Genomic DNA, 21,562 nt, shown 5'->3' with positions numbered 1-21,562 from the left:
GCACCAAAGGTCCTATTTACATGCTGTATCTCGAAACAAGCGAGGAAAACTAGCCAATGGGGTGTATGGTACTTTCCATAGGACCCACACAAGACAATAGTGGACAAAGTTGGAGTAGGTGCAGTTGGAGGTTGCAGTAGTTTGTGTAGATCTAGTTGTGCACAAAACCAACAGTAGGAGTAAATAGGTGCTAATTTGCCTGCTGGTCGACAGCTGGGCTTTCTACCCATCTCTATCTACAACCATATTTTGGCCGAGGGAACAATACATATTTAGTTTTGTGCCATCAAAAGCAAAAGTGGGAATGCAAATGAGGATACAACAAGGCTTTTAAAGGACTGAACTAACCGAGAGAGTGGACAACAATGACATGTGGAAAAATGCAACACTAACCATCTTGGCAGGGAATAAACAAATATAAACAACTGAGTGAGAGAGCTTGGATCATGTTGATATTCAATGGGACATCATCTTTCTGCATGTCATGGGAAGCCAACAGGCAGATAAAGATAGATGGAAGACAAATAGAAGAGTACAGCACAGGAACACTTTAGTAACAAGTCTTTAGTAACGAGTATAGACACAATAAGCTGAAGTAACTCAACAGGTCAGACAGCATCTCTGGTGAAAAGGAACAGGTGACAGACAGTTCAGGTCACCTTTCGAAACGAATGATACATTAGGAGAATTTTCAATTAGACACCAACGGCATAGTGATGAATTTAATTTTATTAAAGTCCAAATACAAAACTGAATTGTACAAAAGTCCAGTTGCTTCAAATTACAAAGTTCACCTTCCTGGCAACACAATCACTTCTCAGCTTCTGCAAAACAAAAAAGAATTTACCAGTGACACAAGATTTTCCAAGGTGACAGGTTAGAACCATGACAAAATAGTACATTAAACACAAAATAAAATTGGACCCAATTTCATTGGTAGAAAATGGGAAACTGTTAATCTCTGGACAAACTAGTTTCTGGTTCTCCACACCCCAAGTCTCTCTTCATTATGGTAGAAATCAAAAGCACAACCACTAATAACCAAGAGGTCTAGAAAGTGCCAAGCCCTGTCAAAACTTGTGCTGTAAACAACCACACTTGAACTCCCTGGTAAAGGGACATAATGGGTAAGGCAGACAATGGGTTAAAGTGGAGAGGGGGCCAAGATACAAGATGATCCTCAACCCTGGGTCAGGGTCCTCACTGAAACCTAATGGAAAATGGATGCTGCCAGTCAGTGACGGTTGCAAATGAAGTTAAACTAGTGAGTCCATGTCTGCTTATTGCAGAGCAACCAGTCCACTTACTCCAGGGGAAGGGAAATGTAGAGAGAGCAGTACAAAAAGACATCAAAGGTTACAGAGAGACGGCAGGAGAATGAGAATGAGAGAGAAAAATATACCAGCCATGATAGAATGGTCGAGCAGACTCGATAGGCTGAATGGAGTAATTCTGCTCATCTGTCTGTCTTATTGTCTAAATGCAAGTGCACAGCTAGTGTCTTCAAAAACAGGGTACAACAAACATTCATTAATTGGTTAATTAATGCAGAATTGCAGTTTATGAAAGCAGTTGTCCATGAGAATATATAATTAGTGTTAAAAATGGATAAAGCAGAAGAGATGTAAACAAAATTAAATGTTAGATCTCTGACAAATGAAGTCAGACAGCCTCCGATTTAATAGAGACAAGGACAAGATGCTGGAATCTGGAACAAAAAGTGCTGGATGAACTCAGCGGGTCAAAACGGCATCCGTGGAGGAAATGGACAGATGATGTTTTGGGTCGGGACTCTTCTTCAGACAATTTGAAGGGTGTGGAGGATTGAAGGATCAACGTGTGGTAAGGTAGCAAATGCATTGATGTCAATCAGAAACCAGGGGCCACAGTCTAAGAATAAAGAGGAGGCCATTTAAAATTGAGGTTCGAAGAAACTTTTTCACCCAGAGTGTTGTAAATTTGTGGAATTCTCTGCCACAAAAGACAGTAGAGGCCAATTCATTGGATGAATTTAACAGAGAGTTGGATAGAGCTCTAGGGGTTAGCGGAATCAAGGGATATGGGGAGAAGGCAGGCACCGGTTACTGATTGTGGATGATCAGCCATGATCACAATGAATGGCGGTGTTGGCTCGAAGGACCAAATGGCCTCCTCCTGTACCTATTTTCTATGTTTCTATGTTTCAATTTTTAAATCTTACCTTCTGAACTGACTTGGGTCTCGGAATCAGGGGAGGTTGCAACTTCTTCATTCTCCTAAACAAAGGAAATACTGATTGTTGAGCTCAAGATGTGCATCTTAACCTTGCACCTGTGGGGAAAAAAGGGAGCCTTCCCCAAACAGCCCAGTCTGCAAACGTGCAGTGCATCCAGATTAGTGGGACAATGTCACCTTTCTTTTTGCCGGCTACAATTTCTCAATTCATAAAAGTGCACAAAACTGCTCATGATTTGCAGCCCTGCCAAGTCTAATGTCAGTGCAAAGTCAGGGTGCAAAACAAAGTCATTGGATTCCATAAACTTGGGTAAAGCAAGAAGTTTTCCTTTCAGAAGAGCATTTGTTGAAGCTAGCTAAATAGTGTTGGAATTCGATTCGTTTGAGACAAATCTGCACAAACGAAGCATGTAATTTTTTAAAAATTGCATTTTGCATTGATTTGAAGGGATCAATACCAAGTCACCAAAGGAATATTATAGTTAATCCAGCATCTCTGGAGAAAAAGAATATTCCTTTTCTCTAGAGATGCTGCCCGACCCGCTGAGTTACTCTAGCTTTTAGTGTCTATCCAATTTAAACCCAGCATCTGCTGTTCCTTGCCACACATGATAATTAATATTCCATGTCTGTTTTGAGGGCTGCAAGGAAGCAGGGGAGAATAGACCAAAATTCAAGGACTGGTCCTACAAATTTGTAAAGAGCGTCTACAAAGCCCCAGATGTTGCAAGTTCTCCAGGTGTGTGATAGGGAGCATAGCATAGGGACTGGTGAGACCGCACCTGGAGTACTGTGTGCAGTTTTGGTCTCCAAATTTGAGGAAGGATATTCTTGCTATGGAGGGCGTGCAGCGTAGGTTCACTAGGTTAATTCCCGGAATGGCGGGACTGTCGTATGTTGAAAGGCTGGAGCGATTGGGCTTGTATACACTGGAATTTAGAAGGATGAGGGGGGATCTTATTGAAACATATAAGATAATTAGGGGATTGGACACATTAGAGGCAGATAACATGTTCCCAATGTTGGGGGAGTCCAGAACAAGGGGCCACAGTTTAAGAATAAGGGGTAGGCCATTTAGAACGGAGATGAGGAAGAACGTTTTCAGTCAGAGGGTGGTGAAGGTGTGGAATTCTCTGCCTCAGAAGGCAGTGGAGGCCAGTTCGTTGGATGCTTTCAAGAGAGAGCTGGATAGAGCTCTTAAGGATAGCGGAGTGAGGGGGTATGGGGAGAAGGCAGGAACGGGGTACTGATTGAGAGTGATCAGCCATGATCGCATTGAATGGCGGTGCTGGCTCGAAGGGCTGAATGGCCTACTCCTGCACCTATTGTCTATTGTCTATTGTCTATTGTCTATTGACTGGCTGCATCTCCACCTGATTCAGTAACTCAAACCCCCCAAATACTGCCCTGTCCATTACAGGTATGGACCTCCCCACCATTGAAGAGATCTACAGGAAGTACTGTCTCAAAGTAGCTAATATCAAAGACCACCCTGACCATGCTCTCATCTCGCAAGAGCCCGAGAACTGCGACCGCCACATTGAAGAACATCTATTCCCTAGCAACCATCAGGTTCTTGAACCACCCTGTACCAAAGTAACAGCAACCCCACCTCTGCAACGATCAACTGTGGACGGTGAACAAGTTTCACAACATCCTTTGGTTTGGACTATTATGGTCTGGTCACGTACTATTACTGATTATTTATTGTGTTACTCAATTTATAGTTTTATCGATTGTATATTTGTTGTGTTGTGTCTGTAAAGCTGCAACCAGTACGAATTTAATTGTTCCGTTTGCACTGCATATGGAATTAAACACTCTCGATTCCTAAACATTCAGTCACAATAATAGCTAACATATCAAAATTATGATCAGCAGAAACGAACATGAAAAGGCAAACACTATCAACCTATAATGAAATGACATCATATGCTGGATTAACAGCGCGTCAGGCAACAAATTGTTAACCCAAATTACTCCAACATTGTCTTTCTTTGGTATAAACCAGCATTTTCAGTTCCTTGTTACTACATAAAAGATACCAATGTTTAAATTTATGCTTTTAAATGCACGACACTAGAGTTTTATTCAAAGCAGATTTAGCGCAATAGCTCTGATCAATGAAACACTTGCAGCTCGGGCACTGAAGCAGCAGCACTACCCATTGTGCCACTGTGCCATCCTGTGATGCAAAGTCTTGACCATCCCTACTCTGCCACAGATGCTTCAGAACTTGCAGTCTCTGTAGACAAGGTAAATTCCTCAGGGGAGAACCTTCCCAAGTGCCACCCGTACCCTCCTTGTACCAACATCTAGTTCTTACCTGCTGGTGAGGTGCTTCCTTCAGACACACAAAGGGAGGCCATTCGAAATGTTCCACCTCCAGATCAGTTTCTGTATCATTAGACTCCCTGTGTTCCTCACTGAAGTCAGACTCTGTGTAGTATTGGGTTGGCTAAACGATTGCCAACACAAATCAGATTGAAATGGATTAGATCCCAATTTCAATTGAGCACTAAAAAAAAACATTTTTCCATTTCCGCTTCCACCCATATTCCTTCCTCTCTCTGGCTTCACATTTCATATCTCTTATTATGTAAATCTCATCTTACACGTTGTTTGTCATCTCTGCTCTTTGTCCACCTATCTGTCAATCAAATCAATCTCTGCTTTAATGTCCAGTCTGACCTTTCCGTCATGGGCCTCCTCCAGTGCCATAGTGAGGCCCACCGGAAATTGGAGGAACAGCACCTCATATTTCGCCTGAGCTTGCAGCCCGGTGGTATGAACATCGACTTCAACTTTAGATGGTTCCTCTGTCCCTCCCTTCCCCTCCTCCTTCCCAGATCTCCCTCTATCTTCCTGTCTCCACCTATATCCTTCCTTTGTCCCGCCCCCCTGACATCAGTCTGAAGAAGGGTCTCGACCTGAAACGTCACCCATTCCTTCTCTCCTGAGATGCTGCCTGACCTGCTGAGTTACTCCAGCATTTTGTGAATAAATATCTTCTGCTTTAATGAAGATTAGTGAATTGCAGTATTGGTGTTTAAGTTCAGGTATCTAGTTTGTTTTTTCCTTTTGCATTCTAGCCAGAGGCAAGTGGAGATATCCCTCACTCAACAAATAAGCCTGCCCACAAGGTCCTCCAAATCAAAACAGCGCCCTCAGAAGAAAGCGAACATGCAGTTTGACGACAATTGTATTTATCCCCATTTACACATTTTAAACCGTCTTTAGAGAACAACAGTGCATGATCCATACCTCGTAATTAGGATCTGACGCCAAATCATCATCATCTGAGAGGTCTCCAGACAAAGTTTCAATCCAGCAGAGATCTTCCTCAGCCAGGTCGTCTTGTTTCCTTTTGCTTCCTTTGCCATTTGGTTTATTTGGCGATTTTCTGAGCTCTGAAATGAGTTACGAAGTTGGAAATATTTGCATCAGTGCAGCTTGCAATTACTGCGCAACATCGGCACTCCAACTATTGTCCCCGGCAGACAGTAGTTCTGGTTTCAGAGTACTGAGAAATCTGCTCTTACGATTAGAATTATAAATCTAACAAGTTCATTGTTGACCTCTCCCCTTCCCAACCAAGTAAAAGCACTCAAATCTCAGCCATGGAAAACCTTTTTCAATTTCATCTGGATACTAAAATATCATATCATATCATATCATATATATACAGCCGGAAACAGGCCTTTTCGGCCCACCAAGTCCGTGCCGCCCAGCGATCCCCGCACATTAACACTATCCTACACCCACTAGGGACAATTAAAAAAAACACATTTACCCAGCCAATTAACCTACATACCTGTACGTCTTTGGAGTGTGGGAGGAAACCGAAGATCTCGGAGAAAACCCACGCAGGTCACGGGGAGAACGTACAAACTCCTTACAGTGCAGCACCCGTAGTCAGGATCGAACCTGAGTCTCCGGCGCTGCATTCGCTGTAAAGCAGCAACTCTACCGCTGCGCTACCGTGCCACCCGTGCCGTGCACAAATAACCATTGCTTTAAAACGCTTGGGCTTCTAGGAACAAGCACACGTTGCCATGTGGAGCTGTAAAGTGCACACCATAGGGGATGATGTGGGAAGAGAAGGGTGTCCACTGAAGTCTATAGTAATCGCCAAACCCAGAAAGAATGCCAGTTAGTGAATTTACATCTGTAACCTTGCATTCAAGGCCAAGGCTTTCAATACTCATTACAAACGCTAAAGTTTCATGTACCCATGCATCCCAGAGGAAAGGTGAAATCACAAGGATTGCTGCTTTACCTGCTAATTATTAAATACCATTTTCAGAAATATTAATGCTGCTCTAAAAAATTCTCTCACTAAATATCAAGACATCTCAAGGACTCAAAACAGACACGTACCAAAACTTAAATATAATAAAAAGGAACTGCAGATGTTGGTTTATACCATAGATAGACCAAAGATAGATACCTGGAGTGACTCAGCAGGTTATGGAATGGTACCTAACCAAGTCACTTCAAGCTCTGAATTGTAAAGGTTCTTCATGACCATTGTACTATCGAATTGTGGAGAGCTTAAACATGCTCTCCATTTCAAGTCGTTAGAGTATTCATCTGACAATAAACCTACGTGCTGAAGTACCTCAGCGGGCCAAGCAGCAACTATGGAGAACATGGACAGGTGACGTTTCTGGCCAGGACCCTTCTTCAGATTGAAGTCATGTTTTCCATGGATGTCGCCTGACCCACTGAGTTACTCCAGCACATTGGAACCAGTATCTGCAGTTCCTTGCTTCTACCTTTTTGTCAGATGCACAGGGATGGTGAGAAACAGGTACAATTAAAATCTCGCTTGCAGCAGCATCACAGGAGGTGATTTTGCTCAGGCATACATTCATGTATGGGCCATATAACCATATAACCATATAACAACTACAGCACGGAAACAGGCCCGTTCGGCCCTACCAGTCCACGCCGACCACTCTCCCTGACCTAGTCTCATCTACCTGCACTCAGACCATAACCCTCCAATCCCCTCTTATCCATATACCTATCCAATTTACTCTTAAATAATAAAATCGAGCCTGCCTCCACCACTTCCACCGGAAGCCCATTCCATACAGCCACCACTCTCTGAGTAAAGAAGTTACCCCTCATGTTACCCCTAAACTTTTGTCCCTCAATTCTGAAGCTATGTCCCCTTGTTGGAATCTTCCCCACTCTCAAAGGGAAAAGCCTACCCACGTCAACTCTGTCCGTCCCTCTCAAAATTTAAAAAACCTCTATCAAGTCCCCCCTCAACCTTCTACGCTCCAAAGAATAAAGACCCAACCTGTTCAACCTCTCTCTGTAGCTTAAGTGCTGAAACCCAGGCAACATTCTAGTAAATCTCCTCTGTACCCTCTCCATTTTGTCGACATCCTTCCTATAATTTGGCGACCAGAACTGCACACCATACTCCAGATTCGGCCTCACCAATGCCCTGTACAATTTTAACATTACATCCCAACTTCTATACTCGATGCTCTGATTTATAAAGGCAAGCATACCAAACGCCTTCTTCACCACCCTAGCCACATGAGATTCCACCTTCAGGAAACAATGCACAGTTATTCCCAGATCCCTCTGTTCCACTGCATTCCTCAATTCCCTACCATTTACCCTGTACGTCCTATTTTGATTTGTCCTACCAAAATGTAGCACCTCACACTTATCAGCATTAAACTCCATCTGCCATCTTTCAGCCCACCCTTCCAAAAGGCCCAAGTCTCTCTGTAGACTTTGAAACTCTACTGCACATTAATGTTAGATTAGACCAACTTTTAGAAAATGTCCTGGTCAAAGTTGAGAAAGAAATACTTACCATCGGAAATTTTACCTTGGCCCAAACTGCTGGCCACCGGAAGGCCAAGCCTGCCCCGAATCCTGCAGGGAACCACTGTAAGCATAAACCGAGCCAGAATACTCAGACGTTTTTTCACTGAGACCCAGCGTCTTCCCGGGAACAGACTGGTGTCAGCAGCTCTCACTTCTTCCACTTGTGCAGAGGAGGTGGCCCAGGTCAATAGCCTCCGAATCACCCCAAACTAGGAAACATTTATTTGGTTTTTTTTAAACACTCAAGCAGGAATTGGAGATATTAGGAAGTTGTTCAAACGTACAAAGATTTTAACATTCACAAGGAAACATTTAAAAAAAAAAAATCACAGAACACAGCTTGGAGCGCAGGTGGATGAGGGGTGAACTTACAGAGGTGTACAGGACCATGAGGGGAATAGATAGAGTGAATGCACAATTTTACCCAGAGTTGGGGAATCAACAATCAGAGGACATAAGTTTAATGTGAGAGGGGAAAGATTTAACAGGAATGTAATGGGTGCCTTTTTCCACACAGAGGGTGGCGGGTATATGGAACAAGCTGCCAGAGGAGGTAGTTGAGGCAGAAACGAACAACATTTAAAAGACAGGAAAAGTAAAGGAATATGGGCCAAATACAGGCTGGAGGGACAATTGTAGATGGAGCACCTTGCTCAGCACGAGGAAGTTGGGCCGAAGGGCCTGTTTGTGCTGTATGACTGTGACTAAGTATTTCGCAAATACAAGTTCATTATAGGCCGTTAACATATCCATACCCTCTAGGAATGCTGCCTGTCCGACTGAGCTGCACCAGAAATGTGTCCATTTAATGTAACCTAGCATCTGCAGTTTCTATAGGCGAGAACCTGCTGCTCGGCCCCCTTGCAACACTATTGATATGGTCCAGGGACATCAGGTCTACTCCTGGAGTGAGAGACTTAGCAGTGGCGGAGTTCAGAACACTTTCCACCAGCTAATAACTCCTCTCAATCTCCTACCCATCGACAAGCATAAATAACCACAACTAAAGAAATTGCATTCCAAGAAAGAGTGCAGAGAAGATTTACAAGGATTTTGCCAGCACTTGAGGGCCTGAGCTAAAGGGCAGATGTTGGGCAGGCTAGGACCTTATTCCTTGAAGCGCAAAAGGATGAGGGTGATCTTAGAGGTGTAAAAAATAATGAGGGGGATAGGGTTTTTTGCCCAGAGTAAAGGAATCAGGAACCAGAGAACATTGGTTTGTGAAAATGCAAAGATTTAATAGGAACCTGTGGGGCAGATTTTTCACACAGAAGGGGTGGGTATATGGATAGGGCTGCCAGAGAAAGTAGTTGAGGCAGTTACTCTAGTTGCAAGTCGACTCTGCAAGTCAAATCGGTAGTAAAGAAAGCAAACTCAATGCTAGCATTTATTTCAAGAGGGCTTGTATACAAAAACAGGGTAATGCTGAGGCTCTATAAGGTGCTGGTGAGGCCACATTTGAAATATTGTAAGCAATTCTGGACACCATATCTGATGGAGGATGTGCTGGCTCTGGAGAGGGAGGGCCCCGAGGAGGTTTACAAGAATGATCCCAGGAATGAGTAGGTTAACCTATGATGAGCATATGGGCGGCACGGTAGCGCAGCGGTAGAGTTGCTGCTTTACAGCGAATGCAGCGCCGTCGACTCAGGTTCGATCCTGACTACGGGTGCTGCACTGTAAGGAGTTTGTACGTTCTCCCCGTGACCTGCGTGGGTTTTCTCCGAGATCTTCGGTTTCCTCCCACACTCCAAAGACGTACAGGTATGTAGGTTAATTGGCTGGGTAAATGTAAAAAAAAGAATTTAAAAAAAAAATTGTCCCTAGTGGGTGTAGGATAGTGTTAATGTGCGGGGATCACTGGGCGGCACGGACTTGGAGGGCCGAAAAGGCCTGTTTCCGGCTGTATATATATGATATGATATGATATGTTGGCACTGGGCCTGTGCTCACTGGAGTTTAGTATAATGAGGGGGGTCCTCATTGTATCATACAGAATAGTGAAAGGCTTGGATAGAGTGGATGTGGAGAGTCTAGGACCAGAGGTCATAGCCTCAGAATTAAAGGACTTTCTTTTAGGAAGGAGATGAGGAGGAATTTCTGTAGTCAGAGGGTGGTGAATCTGTGGAATTATAGGCCACAGAAGGCAGTAGAGGCCAAGTCAGTGGATATTTTTAAGCCACAGATAGATAGATTTTTGATCAGTGCAGATGTCAGAGGTTATGGGGAGAAGGCAGACTTTAATTTGGAAATGGGAGTTTGAAGTGTTCTTTTGCCCATCACTGATCCTCAAATCACTTATATTTGACTTAGACGAAGGGATTAAAAGTACCATTAGCAAATTTGCAGATGATACTAAGTTGGGGGGAAGTGTGAATTGTGAGGAAGATGCAATAAGGTTGCAGGGTGACTTGGACAGGTTGTGTGAGTGGGCGGATACATGGCAGATGCAGTTTAATGTAGATAAGTGTGAGGTTATTCACTTTGGAAGTAAGAATAGAAAGGCAGATTATTATCTGAATGGTGTCAAGTTAGGAGGAGGGGGAGTTCAACGAGAACTGGGTGTCCTAGTGCATCAGTCAATGAAAGGAAGCATGCAGGTACAGCAGGCAGTGAAGAAAGCCAATGGAATGTTGGCCTTCGTAACAAGAGGAGTTGAGTATAGGAGCAAAGAGGTCCTTCTACAGTTGTACCGGGCCCTGGTGAGACCGCACCTGGAGTACTGTGTGCAGTTTTGGTCTCCAAATTTGAGGAAGGATATTCTTGCTATGGAGGGCGTGCAGCGTAGGTTCACTAGGTTAATTCCCGGAATGGCGGGACTGTCGTATGTTGAAAGGCTGGAGCGATTGGGCTTGTATACACTGGAATTTAGAAGGATGAGGGGGGATCTTATTGAAACATATAAGATAATTAGGGGATTGGACACATTAGAGGCAGATAACATGTTCCCAATGTTGGGGGAGTCCAGAACAAGGGGCCACAGTTTAAGAATAAGGGGTAGGCCATTTAGAACGGAGATGAGGAAAAACTTTTTCAGTCAGAGGGTGGTGAAGGTGTGGAATTCTCTGCCTCAGAAGGCAGTGGAGGCCAGTTCGTTGGATGCTTTCAAGATAGAGCTGGATAGAGCTCTTAAGGATAGCGGAGTGAGGGGGTATGGGGAGAAGGCAGGAACGGGGTACTGATTGAGAGTGATCAGCCATGATCGCATTGAATGCCGGTGCTGGCTCGAAAGGCTGAATGGCCTACTCCTGCACCTATTGTCTATTGTCTATCAATCACTACACAGCCCCAAGCAAGATAGATCAAAGGTTAGCACAACCTTTAAACAAAGCAAGTGACAAGATTGGTTTTAAAATGTGTCCCATTTTTTTCAGGAAAAGATAACAAAAATATTGAGTAACTTGAAAAGGCCAAGGGATTTGAGTTTGTTTTATGCAGTTGACAAGGCAAAAAAATTGCAACAACTATACATCAAAACAAGTTATCAAGCAGTTTGCTGCACTACCCGTTTGACAAGTTCTAGTTTTTGTCCTCACTTCCACCCTTCATCCATTTAATATTTCTACTATTTCATTTTCCATTCACTGTTTCTATACAGGTAGAGACAATTACCTTGACCATTGTCTGCCAGTTCCGAGCAATCGCACACCACCACTTGCCTGCGACCAATATTTTTCCTCATGGTTATTAAGACACACCTGGATACACCCCAGGGAGTTTACACTGGACACCTTACAGGTCAGACAGTCATAAGGAATAGGAGTAGAATTAGGCCATTCGGCCCATCAAGTCTACTCCACCATTTAATCGTGGCTGATCTATCTCTCCCTCCTAACTCCATTCTCCTGCCTTCTCCCCATAACCTCTGACACCTAATCAAGTCTCTGTGAAAAGTGCAAAAGTCAAATATAAAGGGCAGCACAGTGGCGTGCCTGGTAGTGCCGCTCCCTCTGCAAAATGAGGTACAATATGTTGACGGAAAATGAGTTCGAGGTAGCTGACTTATTAAACATTCAGGGGACAGGTCTGGATTGAGACTAGGGTTGGCAGCAGCAGTGGAGACCACGACCAGTGAACTTACACACCAGCCCAAGGCACTTACACACCAGCCCAAGGCACTTACACACCAGCCCAAGGCACTTACACACCAGCCCAAGGCACTTACACACCAGCCCAAGGAACTTACACACCAGCCCAAGGCACTTACACACCAGCCCAAGGAACTTACACACCAGCCCAAGGAACTTACACACCAGCCCAAGGAATTTACACACCAGCCCAAGGAACTTACACACCAGCCCAAGGCACTTGCACACCAGCCCAAGGCACTTGCACACCAGCCCAAGGAACTTACACACCAGCCCAAGGAACTTACACACCAGCCCAAGGCACTTACACACCAGCCCAAGGAACTTACACACCAGCCCAAGGAACTTACACACCAGCCCAAGCCAAGGCAATACCAGGCACTCCCCGGGTCACTCTACACCTCAAGCGACTGACATACCAGGTACTTCAGCGGCCTCAATAATCCGGACCACCTGCTCACGAAAACGAGCGAAGGGGCGTCGCCGGCGGCTGAACTTGTCACCTAAAACACAAAAGCAGAAATGAGAGGGGAAGGAGACGACTTTGCGGGTGTGAATGTTGGTCAAGACCTGCCTGAGAAGCCCAGGGCGTACCTCGTCCTGCCCGGCACCGACATCCTCTTGCAGAGACATTGTATCACCGCGGAGCTTGCCCTGCAGGAGCCCAGTGTTATCGCCAGAGGTCCAACAGCAGCCAGTTTAACACGTGTGCCCGGCACTGCCCCCGACCCAGGCTTAAAGGTGTAGCAGCCCTTAGCTCAACTCAGCTCAGCTCCCCTTGCTCAAGAGGACATCCCGCACTGTCCATCTCTGACAGCTATAAAGTAGAGCTGGTGGGAAAACTCCTGCGGATTTTATTAAAAACTCTTAATTGACTCTATTTCCTTTTAGCACCATGGTGACTGCCAGCTAAAAGTATCTCCCATTCGAAGCAACTCTCCTCTATTCGCCCTGGTCAAGCAGGAACAAGCTGCCAGAGCAGGTAGTTGAGGCTGCGATTATCCTTGCGTTTAAGAAGCAGTTAGACAAGTACATGGATAGGACAGGTTTGGAGGGTATAGGGACCAAACGCAGGCAAGTGGAACTAGTGTAGCTGGGACATGTTGGCCGACGTGGGCCTGTTTCCACACTGGATCACTATGGTCACAGGAGGAACTCATTTTCGTCTGTGTGTGAGATGGTGATCTTTGCACAAGAGTCAGTGGACTTGGGGACTGCTGCTCAATTGGAAGACCATAGAAGGAGATGTTTGGACCCCAAAGCCCATCGACTGATCCCCTGTGCCCGCATTCGGATTGTTTAGTTTGGAGAGATACAGCATGGAAGCAGGCCCTTCCGGCAACCAAGTTGACACTGACCATCCATCACCCGTTCGTGCTAGTTCGACGATATCCCACTTTCCCATCCATTCCCTACCCACTAGGCTTTTATACAGAGGCCAATTAACCGACAAACGTGCACGACTTTGGGATGTGGTGGTGGGGGTGGGGGTGGGGGGAGGAGCGGGAAGCCGGAGCACATGGAGGAAATCCACGTGGTCACAGGGAGAACGTGCAAACTCCACACAGATAGCACCCGAGGTCAGGATCGAACCCGGGTCTCTGGCGCTGTGATGCAGCAACTCCACCACTGTGCCCGCCACTGTGCCGCCACAAGGATAGGTGACGATTTGGGTCAGGAACCTTCCTCGGGCTGATTGTAGTAGGAAGGGGAAAGCTGGAAAAAAACATGGGGGCAGGACAAAATCTGACAAGGTGCAGGTGGCTGAGGGGTCGGAGGGGTTGATGAGCGGAGAAGTGCTAGAGATGCAGGGGAGAAAAAGGGTTACGAAAAGGGAACTAAAGGAGGCAAAAAAGAGACAACGAGACAAAAGAATGCTGACAAAGAAGAGATTTGAGCAGTGGAATGTAAAGCTAGAGGGTGGGGCATAGGCAGAAGGGGATGTGAGTGGCAGAGGAATTCAATGAAGAATTCAATGTTCATACTTTTATTATTCTGCAATGCCTTCCTCGAATACTAATTTCTTTTAATTTTTGTTAGAAAGAAAAATCAAAAAGGTAAACGCAAGGAATGGCCGATGCTGAGAACCTGTTGAATGACCCGCTGAGTTACTCCAGCACCTAGTGATTTGTTAAACTAAAGGAATCATCTCCGTCAAAAAAATCTGGCTGCATTCATGTTAATTGACAACATGTTCCTGTTAGGGTGGAGGGGTCAAGGCTGGCAGGTTCTGGGAATACTGGTTGACGAGGATTATTGAGGCGCTAGTCAGGAAAAAGGAGGCAGGTCAAGTGAATCTCTGTGACAAAAATAGGTGTAGGAGTATAATTGAGAGGGAAAACAGTAGGGCAGAAAGATGGCATAGAACATAGGGCAGTACAGCACAGAAACAGGCCCTTCACCCACAACATCTGTGCTGAGCATAATGCCTGGACCAACACTTGTCTGCCTGCACATAATCCATATCCCTCCATTCCCACAATATCCATGTGCCTATCTAAAAGTCTTCTAAATGCCATTATTGTACCTGCCTCCATCACCACCCCTGGCAGTGCGTTTTGGGCATTCACCATCCATCACCCTGTGTAAAAAGAAATCTGCTAATCTACTTTAAACTTTGCCCCTCCTACCTTAAGCTGATGCCCTCTAGTATTTGATATTTCCACGATAGGGAAAAGGCTCCGATTGTCTACTCTATTTCTCTCAGAATTTTATATACCTCTATCAGGTCATGAGATGGATCTGACAGACAAGGGAAAGGAGAACCCCAAGAGATTCTGCAGGTTTTTTAAAAGGGTGGCTAGAGAGAGAATAGGTAGCCGAAAGATCAGCATGGCCTTCTATGTGTGGAGCCACAGGAGATAGGTGAGAATTTTAATGAATTAGATTTTCTCTGAATGTTATTTTCTGTGGATGGAAGCTAAGACTAAGAAGCAAATGAGATGTGATAACTTGAACCATACACAAATTATCAAAGAGGAGGTATTGGCCATCTTAAAGCACGTATAGGTGGATAAATCCCCATCTTCAGACCTTGTGGGTATTGAGGGAAGAATGTCATAAGGCCCTGGCAGAGATATTTATATCATCTTTCGCCACAAGTGAAATCCCAGAAGTTTGAAGAGTGACTAATGTTGTACCGTTATTTAGGAAGGGCAGCCAGCAAAAGACACCGTTGGTGCGTCAGTTGCTGGAGGGGATTCTGAGGATGATGATCTATCAGCATTTGGATAGACAAGGAACGCTGAGGGTCAGTCAGCATGGCTTTGTGCATGGGAAAATGGGCCTCACAAATCTGTTTTGAAGAGGTAACCGAGATAATTGGTAAGGGCAGGGTGGTGGATGTTCTCTACATGAACTTTAGCAAGGCCTGTCACAAGGTCCCACATGGTAGGCTAGTTTGGATGGTTAGATTGCATGAATCCTAGGGAGAGCTAGATAATTGAACTCATAATTGGCTGGACAGTAAGAAGCATAGGGTGATAGTGCAAGGTGCTTTTCGGACTGGACGCCCGTGACTAGTGTCATGCCATAGGTTACGAAGTTTGCAATTGACACCAAAATAAATGGCATCATAGACAATGAAGAAGGTTATCAACAATTATAGTGGGATCTTAATCAACGAGGAACAGGGTACTGATTGAGAATGATCAGCCATGATCACATTGAATGGTGGATCTGGCTCGAAGGGCCGAATGGCCTACTCCTGCACCTATTGTCTATTGTCTATTGTAAGTAGTCTAAGGAATAACAAATAAAGTTTACTTCTGATAAGTGTGAGGCATTGTATTTTAGGAAGTCAAACTAGGGTAAGACATTCACAGTGAACGGTAGGGCTTTGGTGAGTGTTGCAGAGCAGAAGGATCTCAGAGTACTCCTACGTAGTTCCTCAAAAGTTGCATCGCAAGTAGTCAGGAGAGTGAGAAAAGCTGTGGCACACTGGCCTTCATCAGTCTGGGCATTTTGTGTTAGAGTTGGGACATTATGTTGTAATTGAACTAGATATTGATGAGGCCGCACTTTAAAAAAAGTTATTGAGTTGTAGAAGGGATCTTGTGTAATAAGTCTATTGATGGTACAACGCTAGGTGGCAGTGTTGACTATGAAGAGGATGTGGAGACTGGAACAGTAACAACATTTATAGGACCATTGTTTCACAGAGTTACGTAGCACAGAAATATGCAGAGGAATGTAGACACGAGGATCTACAGATGCTGGTTTTAAAAAAAAGACACAAAGTAAGGTGGGTTGGTGAGTAGGTTTGCTGAGAACACCGAAACTGGAGGAGTTGCAGACGGTGATGAATGTTGTCAGAAGATACAGCAGGATATAGATCAGCTGCAGAAATGGGCGGAGAAATGACAGATTGCTCTTTTACCGAGTTTAAACTGAGCAAGTGTGAGGTGGTTGAATGTGAGGAGAGAGTATAGAGTTAATGGCAAGACCCTTAACAGCATCGATGTGCGGAGGGATCTTGGAGTCCAAGTTCATAGTTTACTGAAGGTGGCAGCACAAGTAGATAGGGTGGTAAGAAGGCGTATGGTATGCTTGTCTTCATTGCAAGAGGCATTGAATATGAGAGTCAGGAAGTCATGGTGCCACTCTTTAGGACTTTGGTTGGAGTGCATTTGGGGTATTGCACGCAGTTGTGGTCACCCCGTAGGAAAGATGTGACGGCTTTGGAGAGGGTGCTGAGGAGCTTTGCAAGAATGCTGCATGGATTGAAGTGCAAGGAATAGAGGGATACAGGCAAGTACAGGCAGATGAGATCATGGTAACTTGGCATCTTGTTCAGCATAAATATAGTGGGCTGAATGACCTGCTCCTGTGCTGCACTGTTCTATGTTCTAGGTTCCTATCTAAGAGTTAAAATTCACGGTGTGCTCAGAATAGATCAAAGTGCAACCAGCTTGTGGACTGTTATTGCAATGGGTGTATAAAATCACCAGGGGAATAGATAGGATGTATACAGAGTATAGGAATCAAGAACCAGAGGGCATAGCTTTAAGGTGAGAGGAAAAAGATTTAATAGGAACCTGAGGGGCAATTTGTTCGCACAGAAGGTGATGGGTATATGTGGGGCGAGTTGCCAGAGGATGTAGCATGTACAATAACAACTTTTATAAGATATTTGGAAGTACATCTATAAGAAAGGTTTACAGGGACATGGGTCAAATGTGGTTAAATGGGACCAGCTTAGATTGGGCATATTGGTTGGTACAGGTGAGTTGAGTTGAAGAGTCTCTTTCCTTGCCATATGACTCCCTGCCTCATGGCAAGGGTGGGAATTGGAGAGTTGAGTCGTGATGTAGGTCGACCATGATCACATTGAATGGGCTGGCAGACAAGGGGCCGAGTGGCCTACCCCTGCTCTATTTTCTTCGTGCTCCTACACACATTCGCCTTGAATAACTGTTGGCCATCGTTCCCAGGAATCAGTGGAGGCGATGCATTCCTTCAAAGAGGCTATAAAGTTTCTTGAATGTTTCTCTCTGTCAGAGGAAATAGTTAAGGCAGGTAATAACAACACGTTAAAAACAGACAGAAAGTGCTCGATTAACTCAGCACGTCAGGCAGTACATCAGGAGAACGTGGATAGTACCCTTTTTCAGACTCAGAAGAAGGGTTTGAAGAAGGGTCCTGAATTGAAATATCGCCTTATCCATGTTCTCCAGAAATCTGCCTGAACTGCTGAGTTACTCGAACACTTTATGTCTTTTTTTTGTAAACCAGCATCTGCAGTTCCTTGTGTCAACATTTTAAAGATGACTGGACAGGTACATGGAGAGGAAAGTGTCTATGTCTTAATTGTCCCTGGTAACTGTTCTCCACTACCTTAATGAAGGGGGGATAACCCTATCTGTTTGACTTTGTGCAATTCTCCCCATCGTGGTGATTGATTGATTGAAAGACACAGCATGAAAATGAGCCCTTCGGCCCACTGAATCCATGCTGACCATCGATCACACATTCACGCTAGTTCTATGTTATCCCACTTTCACATTCATTCCCTGCACACTTGGGGCAATCCAGAACAACATCTAGAAACCATCTGCCAGAACCTCAAGATGCAGTTGCTCAGGAACCTGTGTGAAAGAAAACTTTAAAACACAAGACAAAGATCTGGCAGGACAATCAAGACTTTGTTCAAAAGCGCCAATTTAAAAACAAAATTTCGAAATAGACTTTATTCGAGAAATAAATATATGCAATACATGATCCTTACAAAACTCTATCCAACATTCTCGGAGGCTATACATACATACAATACAGTTTCCCCAAATCACAATTTTACCCCTCACCCTTGCCACTCGTGTGGCCCACTGGCAGGGAATCCCTTCCCTGATTTTGAGGGGTGCCTCCATCACACATTGCCCCCCCCATGTCCAGCAGTGGAAGGACCCTAGACTGTCGCCATCCCCCACAGAGACTTGGCGTTGGCTGCACCGAGCTTCAGTGCGTCCCTCAGCATGTACTCCTGCAGTCTGCAGTGGGTCAGTCAGCAACATTTCCCAATGGACATCTCGCTCTGCTGAGAGGTCAACAGAGCTCGGGCAGAGCTGATCTTTGTTCACCTCTCAGCAGACCGTCTTTCACCGAGTTGATAACCTTCCAGCAGCACTCGATGTCAGTCTCTGAATGTGTCCCTGGGAACAGTCTGTAAATCACAGAGTCCTTTGTGACGGAACTGTTCAGAATAAATTGTGACAGGGACCCTTGCAAAACCTGTCCAGACTCTCTTCGCAAATCCACACTCTGCGAAGAAGTGTGCCAAATGCAATGATCACTGGGAGCAGTCTAGGAGATTGCCAAAGCTGCTTCTTATATACAGACTTTCCTTTTGATGTTCTGTTTACCATAGCAAGCACTTTAGAGGTTTGCCTTCTTCCAAATGGTCTTATAACAATTATACAGTGCCCTCCATAATGTTTGGGACAAAGACCCATCATTTATTTATTTGCCTCTGTACTCCACAATTTGAGATTTGTAATAGAAAAAATCACATGTGGTTAAAGTGCAGAATGTCAGATTTTAATAAAGGCCATTTATATACATTTTGGTTTCACCATGTAGAAATTACAGCAGTGTTTTTCATAGTCCCCCCATTTCAGGGCACCATAATGTTTGGGACACAGCAATGTCATGTAAATGAAAGCAGTCATGTTTAGTATTTTGTTGCATATCCTTTGCATGCAATGACTGCTTGAAGTCTGCGATTCATGGACATCACCAGTTGCTGGTTCTCTGGTGATGCTCTGCCAGGCCTGTATTGCAGCCATCTTTAGCTTATGCTTGTTTTGTGGGCTAGTATCCTTCATTTTTCTCTTCAGCATATAAAAGGCATGCTTAATTCAGTTCAGATCAGGTGGTTGACTTGGCCACTCAAGAACTGACCATTTTTTAGCTTTGAAAAACTCCTTTGTTGCTTTAGCAGTATGTTTGGGATCATTGTCTTGCTGTAGAATGAACCGCCGGCCAATGAGTTTTGAGGCATTTGTTTGAACTTGAGCAGATAGGATGTGTCTATACACTTCAGAATTTATTATGCTATGACCATCAGCAGTGGTATCATTAATGAAGATAAGTGAGCCAGTACCCTCAGCAGCCATACATGCCCAAGCCATAACACCCCCACCACCGTTTTTCACAGATGAGGTGGTATGCTTTGGATCATGGGCAGTTCCTTCTCTCCTCCATACTTTGCTCATGCCATCACTCTGATATAAGTTAATCTTCGTCTCATCTGTCTCAAGACCTTTTTCCAGAACTGTGGTTGCTCTTTTAAGTACTTCTTGGCAAACTGTAACCTGGCCATCCCATTTTTGCAGCTGACCAGTGGTTTGCATCTTGCAGTGTAGCCTCTGTATTTCTGTTCATGAGGTCTTCTGTGGACAGTTATCATTGACAAATCCGCACCTGACTCCTGAAGAGTGTTTCTGATATGTCGGACAGGTGTTTGGGGATTTTTCTTTATTATAGAGAGAATTCTTCTGTCATCAGCTGTGGTCTTCCTTGGCCTGCCAGTCCCTTTGCGATTAGTAAGCTCACCAGTGCTCTTTTTCTTCTTAATGATGTTCCAAACAGTTGATTTTGGTAAGTTTGGCTGATGTCTCTAACAGTTTTATTCTTGTTTCTCAGCCTCATAATGGCTTCTTGACTTTCATTGGCACAACTGGTCCTCATGTTGATAAACACCAATAAAAGTTTCCAAAAGCAATGGAAAGACTGGAGGAAAGACTAGGTGCTGAGAGCTCTCTTATACCTGCATTAAGGAGGCATTTAAACACACCTGAGCAATTACAAACACCTGTGAAGCCATGTGTCCCAAACATTACGGTGCCCTGAAATGGGGGACTATGTATAAACACTGCTGTAATTTTTACATGGTAAAACCAAAATGTATAAAAAATACTCTTTAATAAAATCTGACCACGTGCACTTTAACCACATGAGAATTTTTCTATTACAAATCTCAACTTGTGGAGTACAGTGGCAAATAAATAAATGATGGTTCTTTGTCCCAAACATTATGGCGGGCACTGTACATCACGCACCTCTGAAAGACACAGCAGAGTAAACACAGCCCAATTCCACACCATTACAGATAAGCAAATGCCCTGTTACCCTTTTGACCTTATTTTATTGTTTTATGATTGCCATTTGTCCTTTGACAACAGAGAACAGAATCTGACTGAAGTAAACTACAGTGTCACTACACATGCTCAGTTTCAACCTTCTTTAAAGCACATAACTATTATAATGCATAGAGGACTTTAACCATTTTAAGCACTCTACATATCCCTATCCCATTCTGTCTTCTTGAAGCTTTGCAATTTATCTTTGCCACCTGCTGCCGATTTCTGTGTAGACGTTGACATTTCCCCATTCAATCTTGCTGCTGACCTGTTCTTTCATGAGGAAATCGAGCACTCTGAGAGTTTTACATCGAAGCAAACGAATATTAAAATCAAAAAGGATTTGCAATAAAATGTAGTCCATTAAATAAAAACAGGGGAAATCTAAATATATATTTCCTGTTGTTGCTTCTCGACATGTCACCGAATTATTGTTACACCCAGACAGTTGACATTTTATGAAAAGTGGCTGCTAATATATAATTTTAAATCTTTGAATCATTCAAAACATTCCTTTGGTGCCTTACCTGGAGGTAGTGATTAAGTAATGATGAGCGTTTGGGTGCGGGACAAAGCTGAAGCAAGAAAGGGAGTGTTACGTTGTCATCAACTCTGGTTCAACCCTGAATCAAGGTCTAAAATACTGATTCTTTTGTTTACCATATATACGTCAGGACTATGGCGTGGCAGTTGGAGCTGCTGCCTCACAGCGTCAGAGACCAGGGTTCCATCCTTACGTCAAGGCGTGTATATGTGAATTTTGCACAT

General features: G+C 44.3%; 1 protein-coding gene across 1 annotated transcript; it reads right to left on the bottom strand.

Annotated features, from left to right (window-relative positions):
- Nucleotides 1-736: 736 nt before the first annotated feature.
- org (oogenesis-related gene) lies at nucleotides 737-12,811 on the bottom strand. The gene is made up of 7 exons (XM_078424169.1): nucleotides 12,753-12,811; nucleotides 12,578-12,661; nucleotides 8,057-8,279; nucleotides 5,479-5,624; nucleotides 4,541-4,672; nucleotides 2,201-2,255; nucleotides 737-824 (listed from the first exon to the last, which is right to left on the bottom strand). The coding sequence occupies exons 1-7, from the start codon at nucleotides 12,789-12,791 to the stop codon at nucleotides 811-813; spliced, it is 693 nt and encodes a 230-aa protein (XP_078280295.1). The 5' UTR covers nucleotides 12,792-12,811; the 3' UTR covers nucleotides 737-810.
- Between the last annotated feature and the right edge of the window lie 8,751 nt (nucleotides 12,812-21,562).

The sequence above is a fragment of the Rhinoraja longicauda genome, chromosome 28 (genome assembly GCF_053455715.1).
Source record: "Rhinoraja longicauda isolate Sanriku21f chromosome 28, sRhiLon1.1, whole genome shotgun sequence".
NCBI lineage: Eukaryota > Metazoa > Chordata > Chondrichthyes > Rajiformes > Arhynchobatidae > Rhinoraja > Rhinoraja longicauda.
This window is presented reverse-complemented; position numbering and strand designations above follow the sequence as displayed.